General features: G+C 41.5%; 1 protein-coding gene across 1 annotated transcript in view; it reads left to right on the forward strand.

Moving 5' to 3' along the window:
• NCKAP1L (NCK associated protein 1 like) overlaps positions 1–22,951 on the forward strand; it is a 341,608-nt gene that overhangs the window by 259,613 nt on the left and 59,044 nt on the right. The window contains exon 27 of the mRNA XM_040425859.1: positions 8,063–8,156. Within this exon, the coding sequence (XP_040281793.1) occupies positions 8,063–8,156 (94 nt within the window). The remainder of the gene's footprint in view (positions 1–8,062; positions 8,157–22,951) is intronic.

Here is a 22,951-nt window from a genome sequence, read left to right on the forward strand (position 1 = left end):
TGGTCAGTATTTAGCATCAGTATTTGGAAGCCAAAATGAAGAATGAGTTCAAATCACAGAAGAGGAACAAATCTTTCCTTTATCCTTTTTCTCTGCAGGTTCCACTCCTGGTTTTGGCTTAGGGAACGTTCATATCACCGTTATTTTTCTGTTCTGATCCATCAGAAGAACAGAAAAATAAAGAAAAAAAAATGATCCTGTAAAAAAAAAAGAAAAAAAAACCAGGCGCATCATTTATGTACATTTGACATCTGTCTGAGGAGGCATTTCCATCTGAGATCTGTTTTTTTTTTGCCAGAAAAAAGTACAGTTTTTTTTTTTGTGTTCGTCTAACGGATCAGAAGAACTGAAAATGAAATGGTGATGTGAACTCTCCCTTAGGGCTCATGCACATGAATGCATTTTTGGTCCACATCTGATCTGCATTTTTTGCAAGTCAAATGGGAACCCATTCGCTTCAGTGATGCCACAAAAGATGAGGACAGAACACTGGGTGCTGTCTGCATCCATATATCCATTTTGAGGCCCCGCAAAAAAATAGAACATGACCTATTCTTGTCCGTTTTACAGACAAGGATAGGATAGTTCTATAGAGGGCAGGATGTTCTGGTCTGCATGCGGAATACACACAGCCGGTATCCACAATTTGTGGACTGCAAAAACGTCAACGGCTTTGCGCATGAGCCCTTCCAAATACTGACCAAATACTGACTGTGTGAAAGTGGCTTCAGGGTTTGGGTAGAGATGCACTTTAAAAGCCACAAACACTTGAATTTCTTTTTTTGTGTATTAAAATCAGATGTTAGGAAATATGTCAACCAAGGTCAATGAGTTACTATGTCCATGAGGCACATTGTGCCAGAAACAACTTATCTTTAAAATGGCTATAAAATATCAACACATACTTATAAGATGACACCGAAATGAGTTCAAAATAATGACATGCAAAATTATTCCACTGAGTAATCTAAAGATCTAAAGAGATAATGGAAAAAACAGTGAGACACCCTGAGAATATAGATTTTGGGAAATTATCCTTGACTCTTTATTTCAGCATGAGAGTACTGTGCACAGATTTTGGGCATACATTAAACTAATTAAAAAGGTGAGTAGAACTTATTATATAAATGCCATATTTACATTGACCCTACAGATATCACTCCCCTTGACCTTGATTCAAACCCTGTTCTTAATTAGAACAGGCATGTAGTGGTGCTCGACAAATTTGTGGCAAATTTTACACTATCCGCCGAGGAAATAAACCGAACGTCCAGCTGTAGTGTTCTGGACCTCTGTCTTTCGGCAGCAAAATCATCAGGCTTGTCTGTGGAACCTGCTTTCTGTGATACCATGCTGCGTGCTGCCTGGCGATGCGTTGCACTGAGAGAGAACTTGACGTGACTAAGAGATAGCAGACATGTCTTTTCAAGGGCTAGGGCTTGAAAGAATACTAAGCAGCTTCTCTTGCCTTATGCTAAGCTTCTTTGAGGAGAGCATCCCTAGTGAAGATGTACACTGGCAGCTTTTTCTCCCCTGAAGTTTATAGGGATAGTATTAAGTAATAACTGACAAGACATATCAACAAGCTAGCTTCTGCAGCTCACTGAAATCTCCTTTGACATGATGAAGTAACTATTGCACAAATCAAACCAACTATATAGAGTATCAGTCGCCTAGTGACAAACCTGTGGTAAACCTCAGCATGACAAATGGCACTTGTATACAGTATATCAAAGTGGGAAGCCTGATCAGTTGAATCTATATCCAAACTGACATTTTTTTTTAAATCAAATCAGTTCTACAGATATTCAAGATATATAGACCTCAGATCAGTCCCCCAATGTTAATAAGTTTCCCAATCAGACCTCAGATCAGTCCCCTAATGTTAATAAATCCACCAAATCCACCAGGACTGTGACTGTGACGAGGGGACATCCTCTGCGTCTGGAGGAAAGAAGGTTTGTACACAAACATAGATGAGGATTCTTTACGGTAAGAGCAGTGAGACTATGGAACTCTCTGCCTGAGGAGGTGGTGATGGGGAGTACAATAAAAGAATTCAAGAGGGGCTTGGATGTATTTCTGGAGTGTAATAATATTACAGGCTATAGCTACTAGAGAGGGGTCGTTGATCCAGGGAGTTATTCTGATTGCCTGATTGGAGTCGGGAAGGAATTTTTTATTCCCCTAAAGTGGGGAAAATTGGCTTCTACCTCACAGTTTTTTTTTTGCCTTCCTCTGGAACAACTTGCAGGATGACAGGCTGAACTGGATGGACAAATGTCTTTTTTCGGCCTTATATACTATGTTACTATGTTACCAATCAGACCTTAGACCAGACCCTCAGTGTTAACTCATACAGCACATGTACGGCGCAGGAGTCTCTGTCTAAAATACCAGCGCCGCAGAGCTACGGTGCGCTGCGCCCGATCAGCTGCAAGGGTCTGGCAGTCACTGATAGCTGGCCCCCTGCTGTATGCGTCAGCATCGGTGAAAACACTGGCGCATTAACCCTAGATATGCCGTGGTCAGCGCTGACCGTGGCAAGTGCAATGTCTGTGGAGGGTCCCTGGTCCCATCAGGTCCCTGCGCTGCGGTGACGGGGACCCATGGCTGGGAAGGCAGCCCAATGCCTTCATTAGGCATTGTGGCTGCCTTCTCTATAAGCCTGTGAGATTCAGCCCCCTGGATTTCACAGGCAAGCAGGCTGTAAGTGTATTACTCAGTTTAGTACACCTACAGCCAATGCATTAAAATACAGGTGTATTGTAATGCATTGTACAGGGGATCAGACACCCAAAAGTTGAAGTCCCAGAGTGAGACAAAATAAAAGTAAAGAAAAAAAAAAGTTTTACACAACAAAAAAATTAAAAGTTTCAAGTTAAAAATAAAAATAATTATTTTTTAAATAGAGAAAAAAAAGAAAAGTAGACATATTAGGTATCGCCACATCCGAATCGACCAGCTCTATAAAATAATCACATGATCCACCCTGTCAGGTGAACGGCATAAAAAAATAAACAGTGCCAAAACAGCTATTTTCTGGTCACCTTGTCTCACAAAAAGTTTAATACCAAGTGATCAAAAAAGCGTATGTAGCCCAAAATGGTACCAATAAAACCATGATCTCATCCCACAAAAAATTTGCCCTTACCTAAGACAATTGCTCAAAAAATAAAAAAATATGGCTCTCAGAAAATAGCAACACAAAAACAAGATTTTATTCTGTTCAAAAAGGCTTTTACTGTGTAAAACATAACAAAAATAAAAATGTTAGACATATTAGGTATCACCACATCTGTAACAACCTGCTCTATAAAAATATCACATGATATGTCCCCTCAGGTGAATGCTGTAAAAAAAAAAAAAAATTTGAAACTATGCCAAAACTTTTTGTCACCTTGCCTCACAAAAAGTGTAATATCAAGCGATTAAAAAATCTTATGTACCCCAAAATGGTAACAATGAAAACCTCATCACCTCATCCCACCAAAAATTAACCCCCACATAAGACAATCACTCAAAAAATACAGGGAGTGCAGAATTATTAGGCAAGTTGTATTTTTGAGGATTAATTTTATTATTGAACAACAACCATGTTCTCAATGAACCCAAAAAACTCATTAATATCAAAGCTGAATATCTTTGGAAGTAGTTTTTAGTTTGTTTTTAGTTTTAGCTATTTTAGGGGGATATCTGTGTGTGCAGGTGACTATTGCTGTGCATAATTATTAGGCAACTTAACAAAAACAAATATATACCCATTTCAATTATTTATTTTTACCAGTGAAACCAATATAACATCTCAACATTCACAAATATACATTTCTGACATTCAAAAACAAAACAAAAACAAATCAGTGACCAATATAGCCACCTTTCTTTGCAAGGACACTCAAAAGCCTGCCATCCATGGATTCTGTCAGTGTTTTGATCTGTTCACCATCAACATTGCGTGCAGCAGCAACCACAGCCTACCAGACACTGTTCAGAGAGGTGTACTGTTTTCCCTCCTTGTAAATCTCACATTTGATGATGGACCACAGGTTCTCAATGGGGTTCAGATCAGGTGAACAAGGAGGCCATGTCATTAGATTTTCTTCTTTTATACCCTTTCTTGCCAGCCACGCTGTGGAGTACTTGGACACGTGTGATGGAGCATTGTCCTGCATGAAAATCATGTTTTTCTTGAAGGATGCAGACTTCTTCCTGTACCACTGCTTGAAGAAGGTGTCTTCCAGAAACTGGCAGTAGGACTGGGAGTTGAGCTTGACTCCATCCTCAACCCGAAAAGGCCCCACAAGCTCATCTTTGATGATACCAGCCCAAACCAGTACTCCACCTCCACCTTGCTGGCGTCTGAGTCAGACTGGAGCTCTCTGCCCTTTACTAATCCAGCCACGGGCCCATCCATCTGGCCCATCAAGACTCACTCTCATTTCATCAGTCCATAAAACCTTAGAAAAATCAGTCTTGAGATATTTCTTGGCCCAGTCTTGACGTTTCAGTTTGTGTGTCTTGTTCAGTGGTGGTCGTCTTTCAGCCTTTCTTACCTTGGCCATGTCTCTGAGTATTGCACACCTTGTGCTTTTGGGCACTCCAGTGATGTTGCAGCTCTGAAATATGGCCAAACTGGTGGCAAGTGGCATCTTGGCAGCTGCACACTTGACTTTTCTCAGTTCATGGGCAGTTATTTTGCGTCTTGGTTTTTCCACACGCTTCTTGCGACCCTGTTGACTATTTTGAATGAAACGCTTGATTGTTCGATGATCACGCTTCAGAAGCTTTGCAATTTTAAGAGTGCTGCATCCCTCTGCAAGATATCTCACTATTTTTGACTTTTCTGAGCCTGTCAAGTCCTTCTTTCGACCCATTTTGCCAAAGGAAAGGAAGTTGCCTAATAATTATGCACACCTAATATAGGGTGTTGATGTCATTAGACCACACCCCTTCTCATTACAGAGATGTACATCACCTAATATGCTTAATTGGTAGTAGGCTTTCGAGCCTATACAGCTTGGAGTAAGACAACATGCATAAAGAGGATGATGTGGTCAAAATACTCATTTGCCTAATAATTCTGCACTCCCTGTAGAAACCAATGGCACCCGTAAATCAATCCATCAAAATCTGTGCTGCAAAAGCCATATGGTGTTCCTTCCGTTCTGCCATGTGCCCCCACAGCAGTTTACCACTTCATATGGGGTGTTGCCATATTCAGGAGAAAATGGGTAAGAAATTATGGGGTGCTTTTTCTCCTGTTACCCCTTGTGAAAATAAATAATTTGGGGCAAAAGCAACATTTTATTGTAAGAAATGAAACTTTTCATTTTCTCAGCCAAGTGTATACAAATTCTGTAAAAACCTCTTAGGGGGTCAAAGTGCTCAGTACCCCCCTTAATATATTTTTTAAGGGGTGTAGTTTCCAAAATGGAGTCACTTTGTGAGGGTTTCCACTGTAGGGGTACGTCAGGGTCTCTTAAAATACAAAATAGTGCCTAAAAACCATTCTAGCAAAATCTGCCTCTAAAATCCATATGGCGCTCCTTTCCTTCTGACCACTGCCACGTGCCCATAGAGAAGTTTACCACCACATATGGGGTATTTCTGTAAACTGCATATTCAGAGTAATGTATATTGGGGTTTATTTTGCTGTTAACCCTTGCGGTGTTGCAAAAAAAAAAATTTGATTAACATAAAAAATCTACCAAAAAAAGAAATTTTGAAATTTCACTTCCATTTTCCTTTCATTCTTATGGAACACCTCAAGGGTTAACAACGTTTGTAACATTAGTTTTGAATAATTTGAGGGGTGTAGTTTCTAAAATTGGGTCATTTATGGGTGGTTTCCATTACGTAAGCCCCTCAAAATCACTTTATAACTGAATTGGTGCTTTAAAAAAAGGTTTTGAAAATGTTTAAAATTTGAAAAATTGATTCTGAAATTCTTAGCCTTCTAACGTCCTAAAAAAATAAACTTTAATTTACAAAATTATGCCAACATAAAGCAGACATATGGGGAATGTTGATTGATAACTATTTTATGAGGTATTACTATCCGTCTTAAAAGTAGAGAAATTCAAATCTAGAAAATTGCGAATTTTTCTGAATTTTTGGTAAATTTTGGATTATAAAGGTGAAATATATCAACTCAAATTTACCACCGTCATGAAGTACAATTTGTCCCGAGAAAACAATCTCAAAATGGCTTGGATAAGTAAAAGCGTTCCAAAGATATTAGCACATAAAGTGACGCATGTTTGCAAAAACCGGCCTGGGATTTAAGGTGAAAAGTGGCTCGGTAGTGAAGCGGTTAAACTCACCTCAGATCAGGCAAAAATAAATACATAAACAAACTTACCCCTCGTGTTCCGGCTGCCACCACTCCTGAGATCCAGCGCTCTTTCTGCCGAGCTGTGTTGTGACCCGAGGTCACAGAGCATGCTTACATGCTCACACTGTGCGAAGGTCACAGAACAGCTTGCAGAACATGCAGGAGAAGTCCAGGTAGCGGTGAGTACAGGGCCAGCACAGGAAAAGATCTATTCACTGCTCCCCGGTCCTACTGTACTAATGAGCGCATCCACAATGGAAGTGCTCATTAGTATTTTCCCTTTACCCTATAAGATGCACTAACATCCCCCCCTTTTGGAGGAAAAAAGTGCATCTTATAGGGTGAAAAATACGATAGATAGATGCTGCAGCATAACAAGATGTGAAAAAATGTGAACGGGCTTGAAGACTTTCAAAATACACAATAAAATTCACAATACATTAGTAAGTGTCTTGTATTAACTTCGTCATGTCTACATGATAAATGCCATTTGCTGAACTGACAAAACCGTTTTAAGCCCGTATTATGCTGCCCAATCTTCGAGTAGTGTGAGCACCAATGGATGATAACACATCCATCGGCAGCTCATTTGTACTGGCCTGATTACACGGGCAAGCTAAATGCCAGATATTGCTACTGCAGTCATTCCTCCCTAATTCAGTTCTATTGATTATTAGCAGCACAAGGAGATATACTGCCAATAATTGGTTATCTTTCATCTTGACAAACAAGAGTTTGCTTGCTCATTGGCTGATTGGCTGCTCAGTTATACAGGCCAATTATTGAAAATGAGCATACCTACGGACTCTTGTTCCCAATAATTGGCTGGAAAATCGTGAGGTCTAATACCTAGTGCTAATCCACCCAATTCAGTTGCAGGGCCTTTATTAATTAATGGCATGGTGCCTTGGAAAGGAAGTGGAAGAGGAATGGGACCAAATAGAATTAGGACTCCTCATACTTGTGCTTCTCCAGCTCTAAAGAGAGGTAGTCCTTGGCTAGGTTCTGTCCATGGAATTCTTTGAATAACCAAAGTTTTGTTGAAAATTAATAATAAAAAGGCTGTGTTTGACATATACTGGGCATTGATATACTCCATTCCTAAATGCTTTCAGAATGAGTCAAGTGTCAAGCCTTTCTCACATTTCCCTTTGATCTAAATGTCCATGTTTGGTAGCAATGATAGAATCAGTTTGGCGTTAGATGCTATTTGTAAACCAAAGCAAAATGCTGTTACATAATATAGAACAGAAAATAACTACTTGCTTGGAAAAGCCCACTTATTTTCCATTATATTGTCCTTTATGGCCATAATTTTGTAGCATCATTGCTTGAGGGACTAAAAAACAAATGCTCAGTCGTAAGGCATTAATGGGTAATTAAATGTGGGCTGTCAGTTAATAGTAATGAACTTATTTTCCACAAGGCAGGAGGAAAAAAAAAACCCCATGTGGCACATTAGGACTGACCTGTTTTACTGAGTCTCATGTTATTATATGTTTGAGTAAAAACAATGGCACAGTGTGATTTTCCATCCCCAGCTGACTACAGCAGTTACCACTAAGCAATTAGTTCACAGCCTCCTGGGGTAGGGTTCCTTTTTGCAATTTGTGTTTTATTTATATGTTTTCGGCTGTGGAAATATAAATACTACTTTCTTAACCAGTTAGACATTGAAGCATAAAATGTCATTTATATGTCAGTAAAATGGTGCATTCCATCTCCCAGGTCACTCTCAGTATATTTGAGTTGGCAACCTCAGCCGGTATCCCATGTGATGTTGATCCCAGTCTGGTGGCAGCTCTGTCAAACATGAAAACAGGTAATAAAAATATTTCTATAGACTATGATCACATCATGTTATTACTATGCATACATTATATGCACAATTCCGTGTTTTGTGTATATCTACAGTGCCTTGCAAAAGTATTCACCCCCTTGACTTTTTTCATACTTTGGTGCCTCACAACCTGGAATTAACATGGATTGTTTGAGGATTTGCATCATTTAATTTACAGAAAATGCTCACAACTTTGAAGATGTTTATTTTTTTATTGTGAAGCAAACAACAAATAGGACAAAATAACAGAAAAAGTCAATGTGCATAACTATTCACCCCCCTAAAGTCAATACTTAATAGAGCCACTTTTTGCGGCAATCACAGCTCCAAGTCACTTTGGATAAGTCTCTATGAGCTTGCCACATCTTACCACTGGGATTTTTGCCCATTCCTCCTTGTAAAACTGCTCCAGCTCCCTCAAGTTGGATGGTTTGCGCTAGTGAACAGCAATCTTTAAGCCTGACCACAGATTTTCTATTGGATTGAGATCTGGGATTTGACTAGGCCATTCCAACACATTTACATGTTTCCCCTTAAACCACTCAAGTGTTGCTGTAGCAGTGTGTTTGGGGTCATTGTCCTGCTGGAAGGTGAACCTCCATCCTAGCCTCAAATCATGCACAGAGTGGGACAGGTTTTGCTCAAGAATATCCCTGTATTTAGCACCATCCATTTTTCTCTTAACTCTGATGAGTTTCCCAGTCCCATCCCCACAGCATGATGCTGCCACCACCATGTCTCACTGTGGGGATGGTGTTATTTGGGTGATGTGATGTGTTGGGTTTGCGCCAGTGTCATGACCGGCGTGCCGATCACATACGTGACGCAAAGGGAGGGAAATGGGAAGGCCCTGTCCAAGGGAGAGGGAAAGGTGGTGACCCCTAACTCACCTTGAGGCTGGCACCTGACTGCCCTGACGTCCCTAGAGGGGTTTCTCACCTGTACGCCGATCACGTGCCTAAACCCTGGCTTTCCCTGAGATGAGCCCTACGTAGTGAATAGGGCGGTGGGAACACTATTCCGCACCACTAACACTAAAGGGAAACACCGAGGAGAGGACAGACAATACAGACAAACATATAATCCCAGGTGGGCGACAACACCGGACAACAAAAGCCCAACAGGGATCCGGAGGGTAACGCTCTGGAACAACAACCAGGAATCACAGCTACACAGCTCCAGTGGGTCAGTATAGAAGTCCAGGCAGGAAGCTCTATATCTGGCAACCAGAGAAGTGGGAGATGGGAATATAAGGAGGTTGGGATTGCTGGACAAGAAACAGCTGAGGAGGAGAAGCTACGGATCCCTGAGTGAGCCAAAAAGGATTGCAAGGCAAACCCAGAAGCTACCATTAAGAAACAGCACTATCTATAGACATAGAGCGCGCAGCCACCCGCTGCGACATCCTGACCCCGGGTATAACTGAGTCAGACGTGACTCTTGACACCCTCGTGACAGCCAGACATAGCATTTTCTTTGATGGCCGAAATGTTCAATTTTAGTCTCATCGGACCAGAGCACCTTCCTCCATACATTTTGGGAGTCTCCCACATGCCTTTTCGCAAACTCACAACGTGCCTTTTTGTTTTTAGCTGAAAGTAATGGCTTTCTTCTGGCCACTCTGCCATAAAGCCCAACTCTATGGAGCATATGGCTTATTGTCGTCCTATGTACAGATACTCCAGTCTCTGCTGTGGAACTCTGCAGCTCCTCCAGGGTTACCTTAGGTCTCTGTGCTGCCTCTCTGATTAATGCCCTCCTTGTCCGGTCCGTGAGTTTTGGTGGGCGGCCGTCTCTTGGCAGGTTTGCTGCTGTGCCATGTTCTTTCCATTTGGTTATGATAGATTTGATGGTGCTCCTGGGGATCATCAAAGATTTGGATATTTTTTTTATAACCTAACCCTGACTTGTACTTCTCAACAACATTTTCCCTTACTTGTTTGGAGAGTTCCTTTGTCTTCATGGCAGTGTTTGGTTAGTGATGCCTCTTGCTTAGGTGTTGCAGCTTCTTGGGCCTTTCAAAAAAGGTGATTAAATGTAATGACAGATCATGTGACACTTAGATTGCACACTGGTGGACATTATTTCACTAATTATGTGACTTCTGAAGGTAATTGGTTGCACCAGAGCTTTTTATGGGCTTTCTTACAAAGGGGGTGAATACATATGCACATGCCAATTTTCTGTTTTCTATTTCTAAACAATAGTTTTATTTATATATGGTTCTCATTTCACTTCACCAACTTAGACTATTGTGTTCTGATTCATCACATAAAATTCATATTAACAAAACATTGAACTTAAGGCTGTAATGTAACAAAATACGAAAAAAGTCAAGGGGGGTGAATACTTTTACAAGGCACTGTATATATCTATCTATCCCATTACTAGGGTTGTGAATTTCCTTTTTCACAGTTTCTGGATAGCAGCCAACAATTTTATGGACAAATTAGAAAACCTAAAATAATTGATAAAAATGATTAGTTATACGTGTATATAAGTCAGATAGCTTAGGAAAAACTTTAGGTTCCCTGTTGACCAGCAAAGTGCTATTGCAATTTACCTGCGTTCATCCAGCATTATTTCCTGCCTCTGTTCCAGCCATGCTCAAAATTCATAGAAACATAGAAACATAGAAACATAGAATGTGTCGGCAGATAAGAACCATTTGGCCCATCTAGTCTGCCCAATATACTGAATACTATGGATAGCCCCCGGCCCTATCTTATATGAAGGATGGCCTTATGCCTATCCCATGCATGCTTAAACCCCTTCACTGTATTTGCAGCTACCACTTCTGCAGGAAGGCTATTCCATGCATCCACTACTCTCTCAGTAAAGTAATACTTCCTTATATTACTTTTAAACCTTTGCCCCTCTAATTTAAAACTGTGTCCTCTTGTGGTAGTTTTTCTTCTTTTAAATATGCTCTCTTCCTTTACCGAGTTGATTCCCTTTATGTATTTAAAAGTTTCTATCATATCCCCTCTGTCTCTTCTTTCTTCCAAGCTATACATATTAAGGTCCTTTAACCTTTCCTGGTAAGTTTTATCCTGCAATCCATGTACTAGTTGAAATTCTATTTTTATCCAAAGTGTGTGCTTCTACACTTTCAAGTCCAATTTCTGTTCAGTTTGTGTTTAAGTTAACCCAGTCTGTATTCTCTGCCTGTACCCCAGTCAAGTTCCCCGCCTGCCTGCCTTGTTTTTGCCTCATTTCACCCTGCTAGCAAGTCTTATGTTAGTTGTACACTGCCTGGATCTCTAAAACCAACATTCAATTGTTGGTGTCTGTTCAGACTGTACCTGCGCTTTTCTTGAGTTTTTGGTGTGTTTTCTTTATGCAAAGCTCCCAGTGCTTTCACCGGAGTCCCTGACCCCAGTGGGTCAGCTGTCAACTACACTGGGGCTATCCCAGAAGGTAGCAACCTGGTTGCTAACCTGCAGCGAAGTCCAAATCCTCATATAGGGGTTAAAGAGTGCATACCGGGGATGCATCAGAATAACACCCTTAGGGTTAGCCCTACACTAAACCGGTTAGTTGTCACAGTGGATTCACACATACTGATCCATAACACATATACGACGGGCAAGTAGATATTTAGGAGGAGATTCAAAGGCACATAAATATGAGAAATGTCCATATCCATGCACATTATAAACTGTAATTTGTCAATTTGAAATTGGGTTTGGTAATTGTGTAAACTGTAACCAGTATGATGCTACAGAAAATACATTTGACATGCTAGTGATAGAAATAATTTTGGTTACAGATAGGTTTAATGTTTCAAACAGTGAAATATATTTTCAGTTTGTCAATAAATTTTTTGCTGTCCAGTTGACAAACCTGCAGCAGTTTTCGCCAATACTTTTGCGATCTTCTTCTTACTGTAGACACCTGGGCACATCAGTACTATATTCATTTTACATACACCATGGTATATATTCCTTAGGAGACTTTTTTCTCCAAAATGCCCCTTCCAATGGATTAAGTACTGCACTGAACCTTGAACTTTCCGGGAGTCAAGAATTTTCTCCACTTCGTACTCAAGCTTACCCAGAATTACCATTGTATCAGGAGGTTTTGGTAGAGAAATTACAGGAGGGAAATATTTTTTAACCAATAACTTATGGAAGACATCATGTATCCTGTGCGTGGAAGGCAACTGAAGACGAAAATATACCGGGTTAATCACAGATATGATTTAATATGGTCTGATATACTTAGGTGCAAGTTTGCCATATAGTGCACTCAGATGCAAATTATTTTTAGAAAGCCAGACGAGCTCACCCAACTCAAAGTTTGGACCTACAGACCGCTTCCTATCAGCTTGTTTACATTGGATGCTTTGAGCTTTTTCCAAGCTCTTGTGAGCCTGGGCCCAAACTATGAACAGATCGTCAATGATAGCATCCACTGCAGGATTCACAGAGCTGGACCCAGAGACAGAACAAAAACTGATTAAAATCATAATTACAATAAAAGGGTGAGATGCCGCTAGAGGAGCTGACACGGTTGTTAATAGCGAACTCATTCATTTTGGCAGTCAGAAACAAAACACCTTAAAAACTGCTCCAAGACCTAGTTGACCCTTTCCATTTATCCATTAGTCTCGGGATGGAACGCAGATGAGAAGAAGAGTTTGATCCCAAGTTTGTTGTTAAACTCTCTCCAGAATCTCAAGACAAACTGGACATCTTTGTGACAATAGACTCAGGTGTGCCATGCAAAGTTTCTTTAATAACACATCCTGCCCTGGGAAGGCGGAAGGTCCATAATAAAGTCCATAAAATGTGGGTCCAAGATCTCAGTGGAATTAGCAAAGGACAAGGTAAACCTGCAGGACGTCTCCTGGGTACCTTGGCCCTAGCACACACATCACACCCAGGGACAAAGGCACCCACATCGTGTGATAAAGTAGGTCACTAATAGGCCCGAGAGACAATATGTTAGACCCCGCAATAACCAGATGACCTATCAGAACAGAGCAATGATATTCCTCCAAAACTTTAAGGTGAAAGTTTGGAGACACAAACAATTTATCAGAGGGAGGGTTACTAGGACCCTTCATGTTACCAGACCCAGGACGATAAGTGACTACAAGGTTAAACCGTGTAAATAACAGTGCCCATCACCCATGTCGGGGATTTAAACGCTTGGCAGTATCTAAACACATAAACACAGTAATCCATAAACACAGTGATTTGGTGCTGAGCCCCCTCTAAAAAGTGGTGCTACTCCTCAAAGGCCCACTTGATGGCCAACAGTTCACGGTTGCCGATATCATAATTCCTCTCAGCAGAGGAGAATCTTCTAGAGAAACAGGCGCAGAGTTTCAAACTAGTTAAGGAAGACGACACCTGATATAGTACAGCACCCACTCCAACCTCAGAGGCATCCACCTCAGTGATGAAAGGTTGAGTTATGTCTGGTGGATGAGTACAAGTGCCTTAACTAAACTTCGTTTCAATGTATCAAACGCGGACAGAGCCTCAGAAGACCAATGGATAAGATCAGCCCCCTTCCTGGTTAAGTCAGTCAATGGTTTGGCAATAACAGAAAAATGTTTAATTCATTTTCTTTAATATGAAAGGATGGACCTCCTTGCGCTCCTAATGTGTAGTTATGTAAAATCAGCCTGAACAGGATGATTCAGCGGCTGTATGTCTTATAAAGGAGCTGTTGTCCTCCTCAAAATTATAAATGAATAACTAATATATCACCATTAAGTGATGTAAGACGTCAGCGCTGGGGTAACAGACTAAACGGCTACTTCCCTTTAAGTTTAATTAGATGAATAGGTGGATAACCTTTAGAAAGAGGGGGAATGAAGCAGAAAGCTGTATAATGTTGTGGTATGTGGACCAACTAACTTTATTAAAAGGATATATGTATATACAGAGTGATTACAAGCACAAATACTGAAAGTGTCCCGCAATAACAATACGATCTGTACCTGATATATTTCAGCTTTACTTTCTTTATTCAAGGGTTCTGTGGTGTACCCTTCTTGTCTTTCTTTTCTTTTTCTCTTTCTTTTCTTTATCTTTATTCCTGTATGTGTCTTTAAATGAGAACGTCCTCCTGGCTCACCTACTAGCACGCACGCTGCCCCGGCCGGAAGCACGCGTGGTGCGAGGGAGCTTGTTGTTTCGGTTGCCCGGGAAACCGCTTCGGTGACGTCAACTCTGTAGATACCGTAGCCTCCGTGGGACAAAAACCCTACGCGTTTCGGGGCCTATCTGGCTCCTTCGTCAGGGATGGTTTTTTAAAAAAGGACCAAACCATGTCGGAGGAGCAAATTAATTTTATTGGTGACTGTATCACGTTCATTCTAGAACATAATTATTTTAAATATGGACCAGACTTCTACCTCCAGACGTGGGGGACCACGATGGGGACCCGATTTGCACCGAGCTTCGCAAATCTCTATATGGGAAAAGGTTCATTGACGACGTTGTTTTTATATGGAAAGGGATGTACCATCCCTTAACAGTTTTTTAGCTAATCTAAATAAAAATGAATTTTATTTACATCTCACCCCATTTTTTGATAAAAAACAAATCAACTTTCTTGACCTAACCATATTCATTGAAAATGGAAAAATACACACCAAAACCTATCACAAACCGACAGATACTAACAGCTTTATCCCCCTGGAAAGCTGTCATTTACCTATATGGCTCAACAATATTCCTTACAGCCAGTACATAAGAGCCCACAGAAATTGCACTGTCAGCATGGACTTTCAAAATGAGGTAGAAATATTAAATAAAAAATTCATAGAAAAGGGGTACAATAAAGAACAATTGATCCCAATTACTAATGCAGTGAGCGACATAGATAGGAACACATTATTGAAAGAAAAAATAACTCCAAAGGAAAAACTTGCAAGTGAAGATACCAACAAGATCAAGGTCCCTATCATTACAACATACAGTGCAGGGGTGAGCACTTTCAAAAAAATTATCTATAGGCACTGAGATATCTTGAAATATGATAAAATAATTGGGGATAAGATCTCCACCAACCCCACATTCATTTTCAAGAAATCTGCAAATTTAGCCAACCTAGTAGCCCCATCCATCAAAAGAAACAAAGTGGAGAACAAAATAAGTTTCAGAAAGGGCTTTTACCCATGCAGACTATGCAAAAACTGCAAAACATTGAGACACCTAATCAAACCCATATCTGAACTAGATACTCCACAAGGCAAATATATAATCAAAGACTACATCTCTTGCAACACCAAAGGGGTTATTTACTACATCAGGTGTCCCTGTAATAAAATATATATTGGACGCACCAAAAGAGAATTAAAAACTAGAATCAGGGAACACATCAATAACATCCACAAAAAAATTGACCACCACCCCCTATCACGCCATTATGCGGAATTCCACCAAGGAAAATTCCTGGGATCCAACTTTGGGGGCATTGAGAGAATAAAACAGGATAGCAGGGGAGGAGACTTTATCAAACTCATGTCCAGAATGGAGAGCAAATGGATTTTTAGATGTAACAGCCTGGCACCCAATGGGTTAAACCAAGAAATAGAACTCTTTGCTTTCCAATAACAATTATATCCACAATGCGACTTGGACAACAAAACAACCGAGAAATTATCATCACCCCCATACTATTAAACGAACCATACTCACTGTGCTCTTTGGAAAATTGAAGAAACAATAATCTGAACCCCTTGTGTGCGATTTAATCATACCTGTAGCGCTTCATACAGTACTAATGAATGGGACGTCTCTCTCCTTAAACACTTGTTGATACTTGTTGATACACGTTGCCATGGAAACCGAACCAGCAATTTAACCTCCACGGGCAGTATGAACAAACTATCCCATACGAAGGAGCCCGATAGGCCCCGAAACGCGTAGGAGGTTTTTTGTCCCACGGAGGCTACGGTATCTACAAAGTTGATTTGTTTTTTATCAAAAAATGGGGTGAGATGTAAATAAAATTCATTTTTATTTAGATTAGCTAAAAAACTGTTAAGGGATGGTACATCCCCTTTCCATATAAAAACAACGTCGTCAATGAACCTTTTCCAGAGGACCAGACCCGCACCGAGCTCTCCACTGGGAAATATGGTAGGCTCCTCCCATCTACCCATATAGAGATTTGTGAAGCTCGGTGCAAATCAGGTCCCCATCGCGGTCCCCCACGTCTGGAGGTAGAAGTCTGGTCCATATTTAAAATAATTATGTTCTAGAATGAACGTGATACAGTCACCAATAAAATTAATTTGCTCCTCCGACATGGTTTGGTCCTTTTTAAAAAAACCATCCCTGACAAAGGAGCCCGATAGGCCCCGAAACGCGTAGGAGGTTTTTTGTCCCAAGGAGGCTACGGTATCTACAGAGGTGACGTCACTGAAGCGGTTTCCCGGGCAACCGAAACAAAAAGCTCCCTCGCACCACGCGTGCTTCCGGCCGGGGCAGCGTGCGTGCTAGTAAGTGAGCCAGGAGGACGTTCTCATTTAAAGACACATACAGGAATAAAGATAAAGAAAAGAAAGAGAAAAAGAAAAGAAAGACAAGAAGGGTACACCACAGAACCATTGAATAAAGAAAGTAAAGCTGAAATATATCAGGTACAGATCGTATTGTTATTGCGGGACACTTTCAGTATTTGTGCTTGTAATCACTCCGTATATACATATATCCTTTTAATAAAGTTAGTTGGTCCACATACCACAACATTATACAGCTTTCTGCTTCATTCCCCCTCTTTCTAAAGGTTATCCACCTATTCATCTAATTAAACTTAAAGGGAAGTAGCCGTTTAGTCTGTTACCCCAGCGCTGACGTCTTACATCACTTAATGGTGATATATTAGTTATTAATTTTCTATAATAATTAGCAAAGCCAAGAAACCGTTGAAGAATCTTGAGAGGGGTAGGCCTGGCCCAATCAACAATAGCTCGCACCTTAGTGGGATCCATACAGAATCTTTCAGATGACAGGATATAACCCAAAAATGAGACCGCTCTTACTCCAAGTTCACATTTGGTTAATTTTGCAAACAATTTATAGTCCCTCAGTTTTTGCAGGACCGTCTTCACATGCAAAACATGAGATGGCCAATCCGGAGAGAGCACTAGGATATCATCAAGATATACCACTAGAAACTGACCCAAGAACTTTTGGAAAATGTTGTTAACTAAGTTCTGGAAAACAGCTGGGGCATTACACAGCCTAAAGGGCATCACCAGTTATTCAAAATGCCCTTCGAGGGTGTTGAATGCGGTCTTCCATTCATCCCTCTTCCTGATTCTGATCAAATTGTAGCCTCAATTTTGGAGAACCATTAAGCCCCGACAATTTGATTAAATAACTCAGAAATAAGAGGAAGGGGGTAATGGTTCTGGACAGTAATTTTATTGAGATCCCTGTAATCAATACAAGGCGCAAACCACAGTCTTTTTTCCCAACAAAAAAGAAGTCAGCCTCCACAGGAGATATAGACAGTTGGATGTGTCCTTTTTTGTAGACTGTACTAAATATAGTCTTTTATAGCCTGACTTTCAGGCCCAGAAAGATTAATCTCTTGGACAGTTTAGCATCAGGCACCAGCTCAATGGTGCAATCATATTCCTGATGAGGAGGTAAAGCTTCAGAAGCCTCCTTGGAGAATACATCCTGGAAGTCCCTAACGAACCCAGGAATAGGACCCTCTTCCAGATCTAGACCGGAGAGCTGCCCAGACAAGAAATGATTAGAGAACTGAGGACCCCTCTTAGTTAATTCTACAGAACTCCATTCAAAAACTGGACAATGTTTTCTAAACTAAGCCCAGACCAGCAACAGACCCAACCATCATAACCAAATCAATAGTTTGATATTCAATAAACCCCCTGGCTAATAGAGTGGTATCCACCCCAGACACTGGAATGGGCTCAGGTAATTTACAGACCAGGAGGCCCAAAGTAGATACAAAATTAACAAAATTTGCCACGGACCCCGTATCAGCAAAAGGCCGACCTGACACAAAACTTCCCTGTGAAGGCAAGAGAATTCTATCATATCTTTCAGGAAATACAGATGTAGCAGGATTAGCACTCAAACTCTTAACTCAAATTTCTTAAATCATCGTGTTATCTTGAAACAAAAGCCATTGAAAAGCAATTGAAGGTGTTTGCTTAGTTTAGATAACACATCTCAGAAATCTCAGAAAGCATGAGTGTTAACTCTACTACATCGGTACCTGTGCATCCTCGATCGTCACTCAGATGCTGAAGTTTGCTGCCTTTGGTTTAGTAGGACAGAAGCGCAATTGATGAGCAGGGCTGCCGTAGTAGAAGAACAATCCATTCTTCAGGTGATGTTCCTTCCTCTGCTAAGATGACATGGCACTAACTTGCATGGTCTCCTCAGGGGCCTTGGATACAGAAAGTTTAGGGACAGAGTAAACAGAAGAGGGACGAACATAGACAGATCTCTCTTTTACATTCCTTAAGAGTCAAATATCTCTTGTCAAGGGGATAAGAGGTAGGATGGCTAACCAGAAGATCTTTCAGCATGTTAAAAAGGCCTAGTCTAAATTGTGACCGAAGACCTGGGTCATTCCACCCCTTGCGGAATTCTGAACAGTACTCTTCCACCGGTCATTTGCCCTGGCACAAAGATAAAAGCTGGCTCTCTGCATAGTCCGCCCTGTCTGGCTCATCATACAGGGGCCTGATGAGGAAAAATAAATAAATCCACCGAAAATAAATTCAGGGATATTGAGCGACAGGGAAAATGCCCACTCCTGTAGGTACCCCTGAAGTAGCGACCTAATAATGCCCTCTTTCTGAGCCTCGTTCCAGATGAGTGAGGCCTGAGGTGGAAATACAGTCTACGGGTCTCCAGAAATGTAACAAATGTATTTTGATCACCAGAGAAATGGTCAGGGAGCTTCACTGTAGGTTCCACTTGTGAAGGAGCTGAAATAACTGGGGTGTGGGACTCTTGCTGCTGTACCTTCTCTGCCAGGTCATGAACCAATTGGGCAATCCCCTAAATCTGATTAACCAATGCTGCCATGGGGTCCATAACCAAAGTCACTGGGAAAAAACTAGGGCCAGTGATACTGTTACAGCAGTCGGTATGGAAGACACGGACAGTGAGTCCTAACTGGAACCCTGCCCACTTTCCCTGCCTATGTGCAGTGCAAGCCCTCGGTGGCAAGTACAACTGGTTGAAGTTCCCTACCCTAGTAAGGTGAAAGACAGATGAACACAGAGACAAAACCACACAAAATCAGAGTCATACAGGAATAGGTAAGAACCAGGAAGATGATACAGTACCTGTCACACACACAGGGGGTGGGGTAGTGACCACTGAACTCCACCCTCACCCCTGTCCCTGCCTACTTGCCTCACAAGGGTCGACAAACCCTTAGCTAGGATAGTGCAGGGAAGACAAACAACACATAAACAGAAAGGTCAAACAAGCCGTGTCAAAACCAAGAGAGCAGAAAAGGTACCGGAGGAGCAAGCAGAGAATCGTCAGGACAAGCCGAAGTCAAACCAGGAGAGCACGCCAAGACCAGAGGATGAGACGGACGGGAAATCGGAAGCCAAGCAGGAACAAACAAACCAGGTGAGTATCATGTAGGAAGGACCTCAATAACAGGCAATCTGTGACCAGCAGATTGCCTGTTTAAATAGAGCGCTGGTGGAGTCATGTGACATGGCCAGAGTCACATGACTCCTGAGTTCTGATGCAGCCCTATTGCGGTTGTCATGGGAACGGACGACACCGGGCACGCTGATGACGCAAGTGCGCCCCGCCGTCCCCGCTTCCCAGAACACCGCATTGTGACAGTACCAAATTAAGAGACAGAGGGTAGTCAAATGGCCAAGCCAAGATCAGAACCAGACTGGAGACACAGTACCAAAAACACGAGATAGAGTAGTCAAAAGCAAACTGAGGTCAATAATATGAGCAATGCAAAAAAGAACTGGGATCGGCAGCACACCTAGGGAGTCGCAAACTATCAGGAAAAGAACTTCATACTTCATGACTTGGCACTCCATTAGACAGAACACTAGCACACAGGAATAGATCATCTGCGCAATCAGCCCACGGCTAGTCTCCTCCAGTACACAGGTCCTGTTGCTAAGGACACTGTCAAGTCACATCGGGCGTGGTGATGCAGCGCATCACAAGGGGTTTGTCCCGGCAGCGCATCTGCGCCAAAGCCAGAGACCGTAGTGCTGGAGCCCGAACAGGTAAGTTTGTGACACAGCCATCTTACATCCTGCTATCCCATATTCAGCCTTGGAAACTTGGTTTGTGTACTCTGGAGAACTGAACTTATTACTGCCAGTGACTTTGTTTATGAACTGTCAAAACTACCCACGCAAAGTGCCTTGGATTTGTTACTGTCAAATATGGCCTGGTTATTGTCTTGCACTGCCATCAGCCATCATATGGCCCAGGCCTCCTGCCTTGCACCCCATTATCACAGACTTCTAACCATCAAAGTCGCCTCAGCCACCATCATGCAGGAGCTCCAATACCAGGTTGTGCCCTGAAGGGACGAATGGTTGCACCCCTCCTTTCACTTCACAGCCCCAGGGAGTGTTGTAGTGAAGAAAGCTACCATGAACAACCACCACTCCTACCAGTGCCACATCAACCACTGGCTCTCCCACAGAGGGTGCGCTGCAGGAGCACAAGATAAAAGAACACAGACTATGGAGGGGGCAAGAGAAAGACCATCAGAAAATGCCCACACAGCTCTGATCTTGCAGGTTTACAAGTGGGCTTTCCAGAAAAGGCAGAATACTAAATACAACATATAGTAATCAGCCAAAGGCATAGTGTAACTTCGATATCTCTGTCTTGGGCCTTCATGACCCAGTTTTTTGCAGAACTGAATTCCAATATCCATAATTTTATATCCTGAGTTATAGTCACTATTTTTGGGTGCATATAACTTATTAGGGAAAGGAAACTTTATAACAAAAAAGAATTGCCCGATAAGACAACTTTTCAAATGAATGTGCTAGTAATAAAAGTATATTGTGTGTTTGTTCAATATCATAGTAACATAGTTTATAAGGCTGAAAAAAGACATCTGTCCATCCAGTTCGGCCTGTTATCCTGCAAGTTGATCCAGAGGATAGCAATAAAAACCCTGTGAGGTAGAAGCCAATTTTCTCTACTTTAGGGGGAAAAAATGCCTTTCCGACTCCAATCAGGCAATTTAGAATAACTCCCTGGATCAACGACCCCTCTCTAGTAGCTATAGCCTGTAATATTATTACACTCCAGAAATACATCCAGGCCCCTCTTGAACTCTTTTAGTGAACTCACCATCACCTACTCCTCAGGCAGAGAGTTCCATAGTCTCACTGCTCTTATCGTAAAGAATCCTCTTCTATGTTTGTGTACAAACCTTCTTTCCTCCAGACGCAGAGGATGTCCCCTCATCACAGTCAAAGTCCTGGGGATAAATAAATTATTTGAGAGATCTCTGTCCGGACCCCTGATATATTTATACATAGTTATTAGATCTCCCCTGATTTGTCTTTTTTTTTACTAAAGTGAATAACCCTAATTTTGATAATCTTCCAGGGTACTGTAGTCCACCCATTCCAGTTATTACTTTAGTTGTCCTCCTCTGAACCCTCTCCAGCTCTGCTAGGTCTGCCTTGTTCACAGGAGCCCAGAACTGTACACAGTACTCCATGTGTGGTCTCACTAGTAATTTGTAAAGTGGCAGGACTATGTTCTCCTCACGGGCATATATGCCTCTTTTGATGCAACCTATTATCTTATTGGCCTTGACAGCAGCTGCCTGACACTGGCTTCTACAGCTTAGTTTCCTGTTCACTAAAATTCCTAGATCCTTTTCCATGTCAGTGTTACCCAGTTTTTTACCATTAAGTATTTACCGGTGACTTGCATTATTCCTTCCCATGTGCATAAACTTACATTTGTCAGTGTTAAACCTCATCTGATACTTCTCTGCCCAAGCCTCCAATCTATCCAGATCCACCTGTAGAAGTATACTGTCCTCTTCCATGTTAATTACTTTACACAGTTTAGTGTCATCTGCAAAAATTGATATTTTACTGTTCAAGCCTTCTACAAGATCATTAATAAATATATTGAAGAGAATAGGGCCCAATACTGACCCCTGTGGTACCCCACTTGTGACAGTGACCCAATCTGAGTGTGTACCCTTGATAACCAAATATATTTCAAAATGACCCACTGGACCCAGGAGGTCAAAATAGTAGTTCAATAGTCGAAGACTATAAATTCCTGTTTCTGGTCTTTTATTTAAAACATAACTTTTATTTCTTATTTTTCAAAACAAAAACATAAACCACAGATGAGAAGAGAAAATTTTAAAATACATATGGAGGAGTACTTGAAAGGGGTGCGGGTGTGTGACGTACTGTCACTTGGTACAGTGGAATGTAGGGGACATTATTGTCATATCCACACGGAGGTGGTGTGCAGTAGTCTTATGTGATTATTGATTTATATTATCTTCAGTGTCAACTGGCACCGAACTTCCTATAGACTAGACTACGCACTAATAGCAGATCGACCGTGAGGGGGTACTTCTCGCTACTTGAGATTATTGTCCTGCCTAGGACTATGTTATCTCCCCGGTCGATTGCTGCTAACGCCTCTAACAAAATATCTATGCTGCCCTTATGATATGAGCTTGTGCGCACAGCGTCTGCAGATCGCTGTGCTGATGCTCAATTTATTGCCCTACTATAATCTTTCAAATAGATTAAGATGCAGCTCCCC

The sequence above is a fragment of the Bufo bufo genome, chromosome 3, assembly GCF_905171765.1.
Source record: "Bufo bufo chromosome 3, aBufBuf1.1, whole genome shotgun sequence".
Classification (NCBI taxonomy): Eukaryota; Metazoa; Chordata; class Amphibia; order Anura; family Bufonidae; genus Bufo; species Bufo bufo.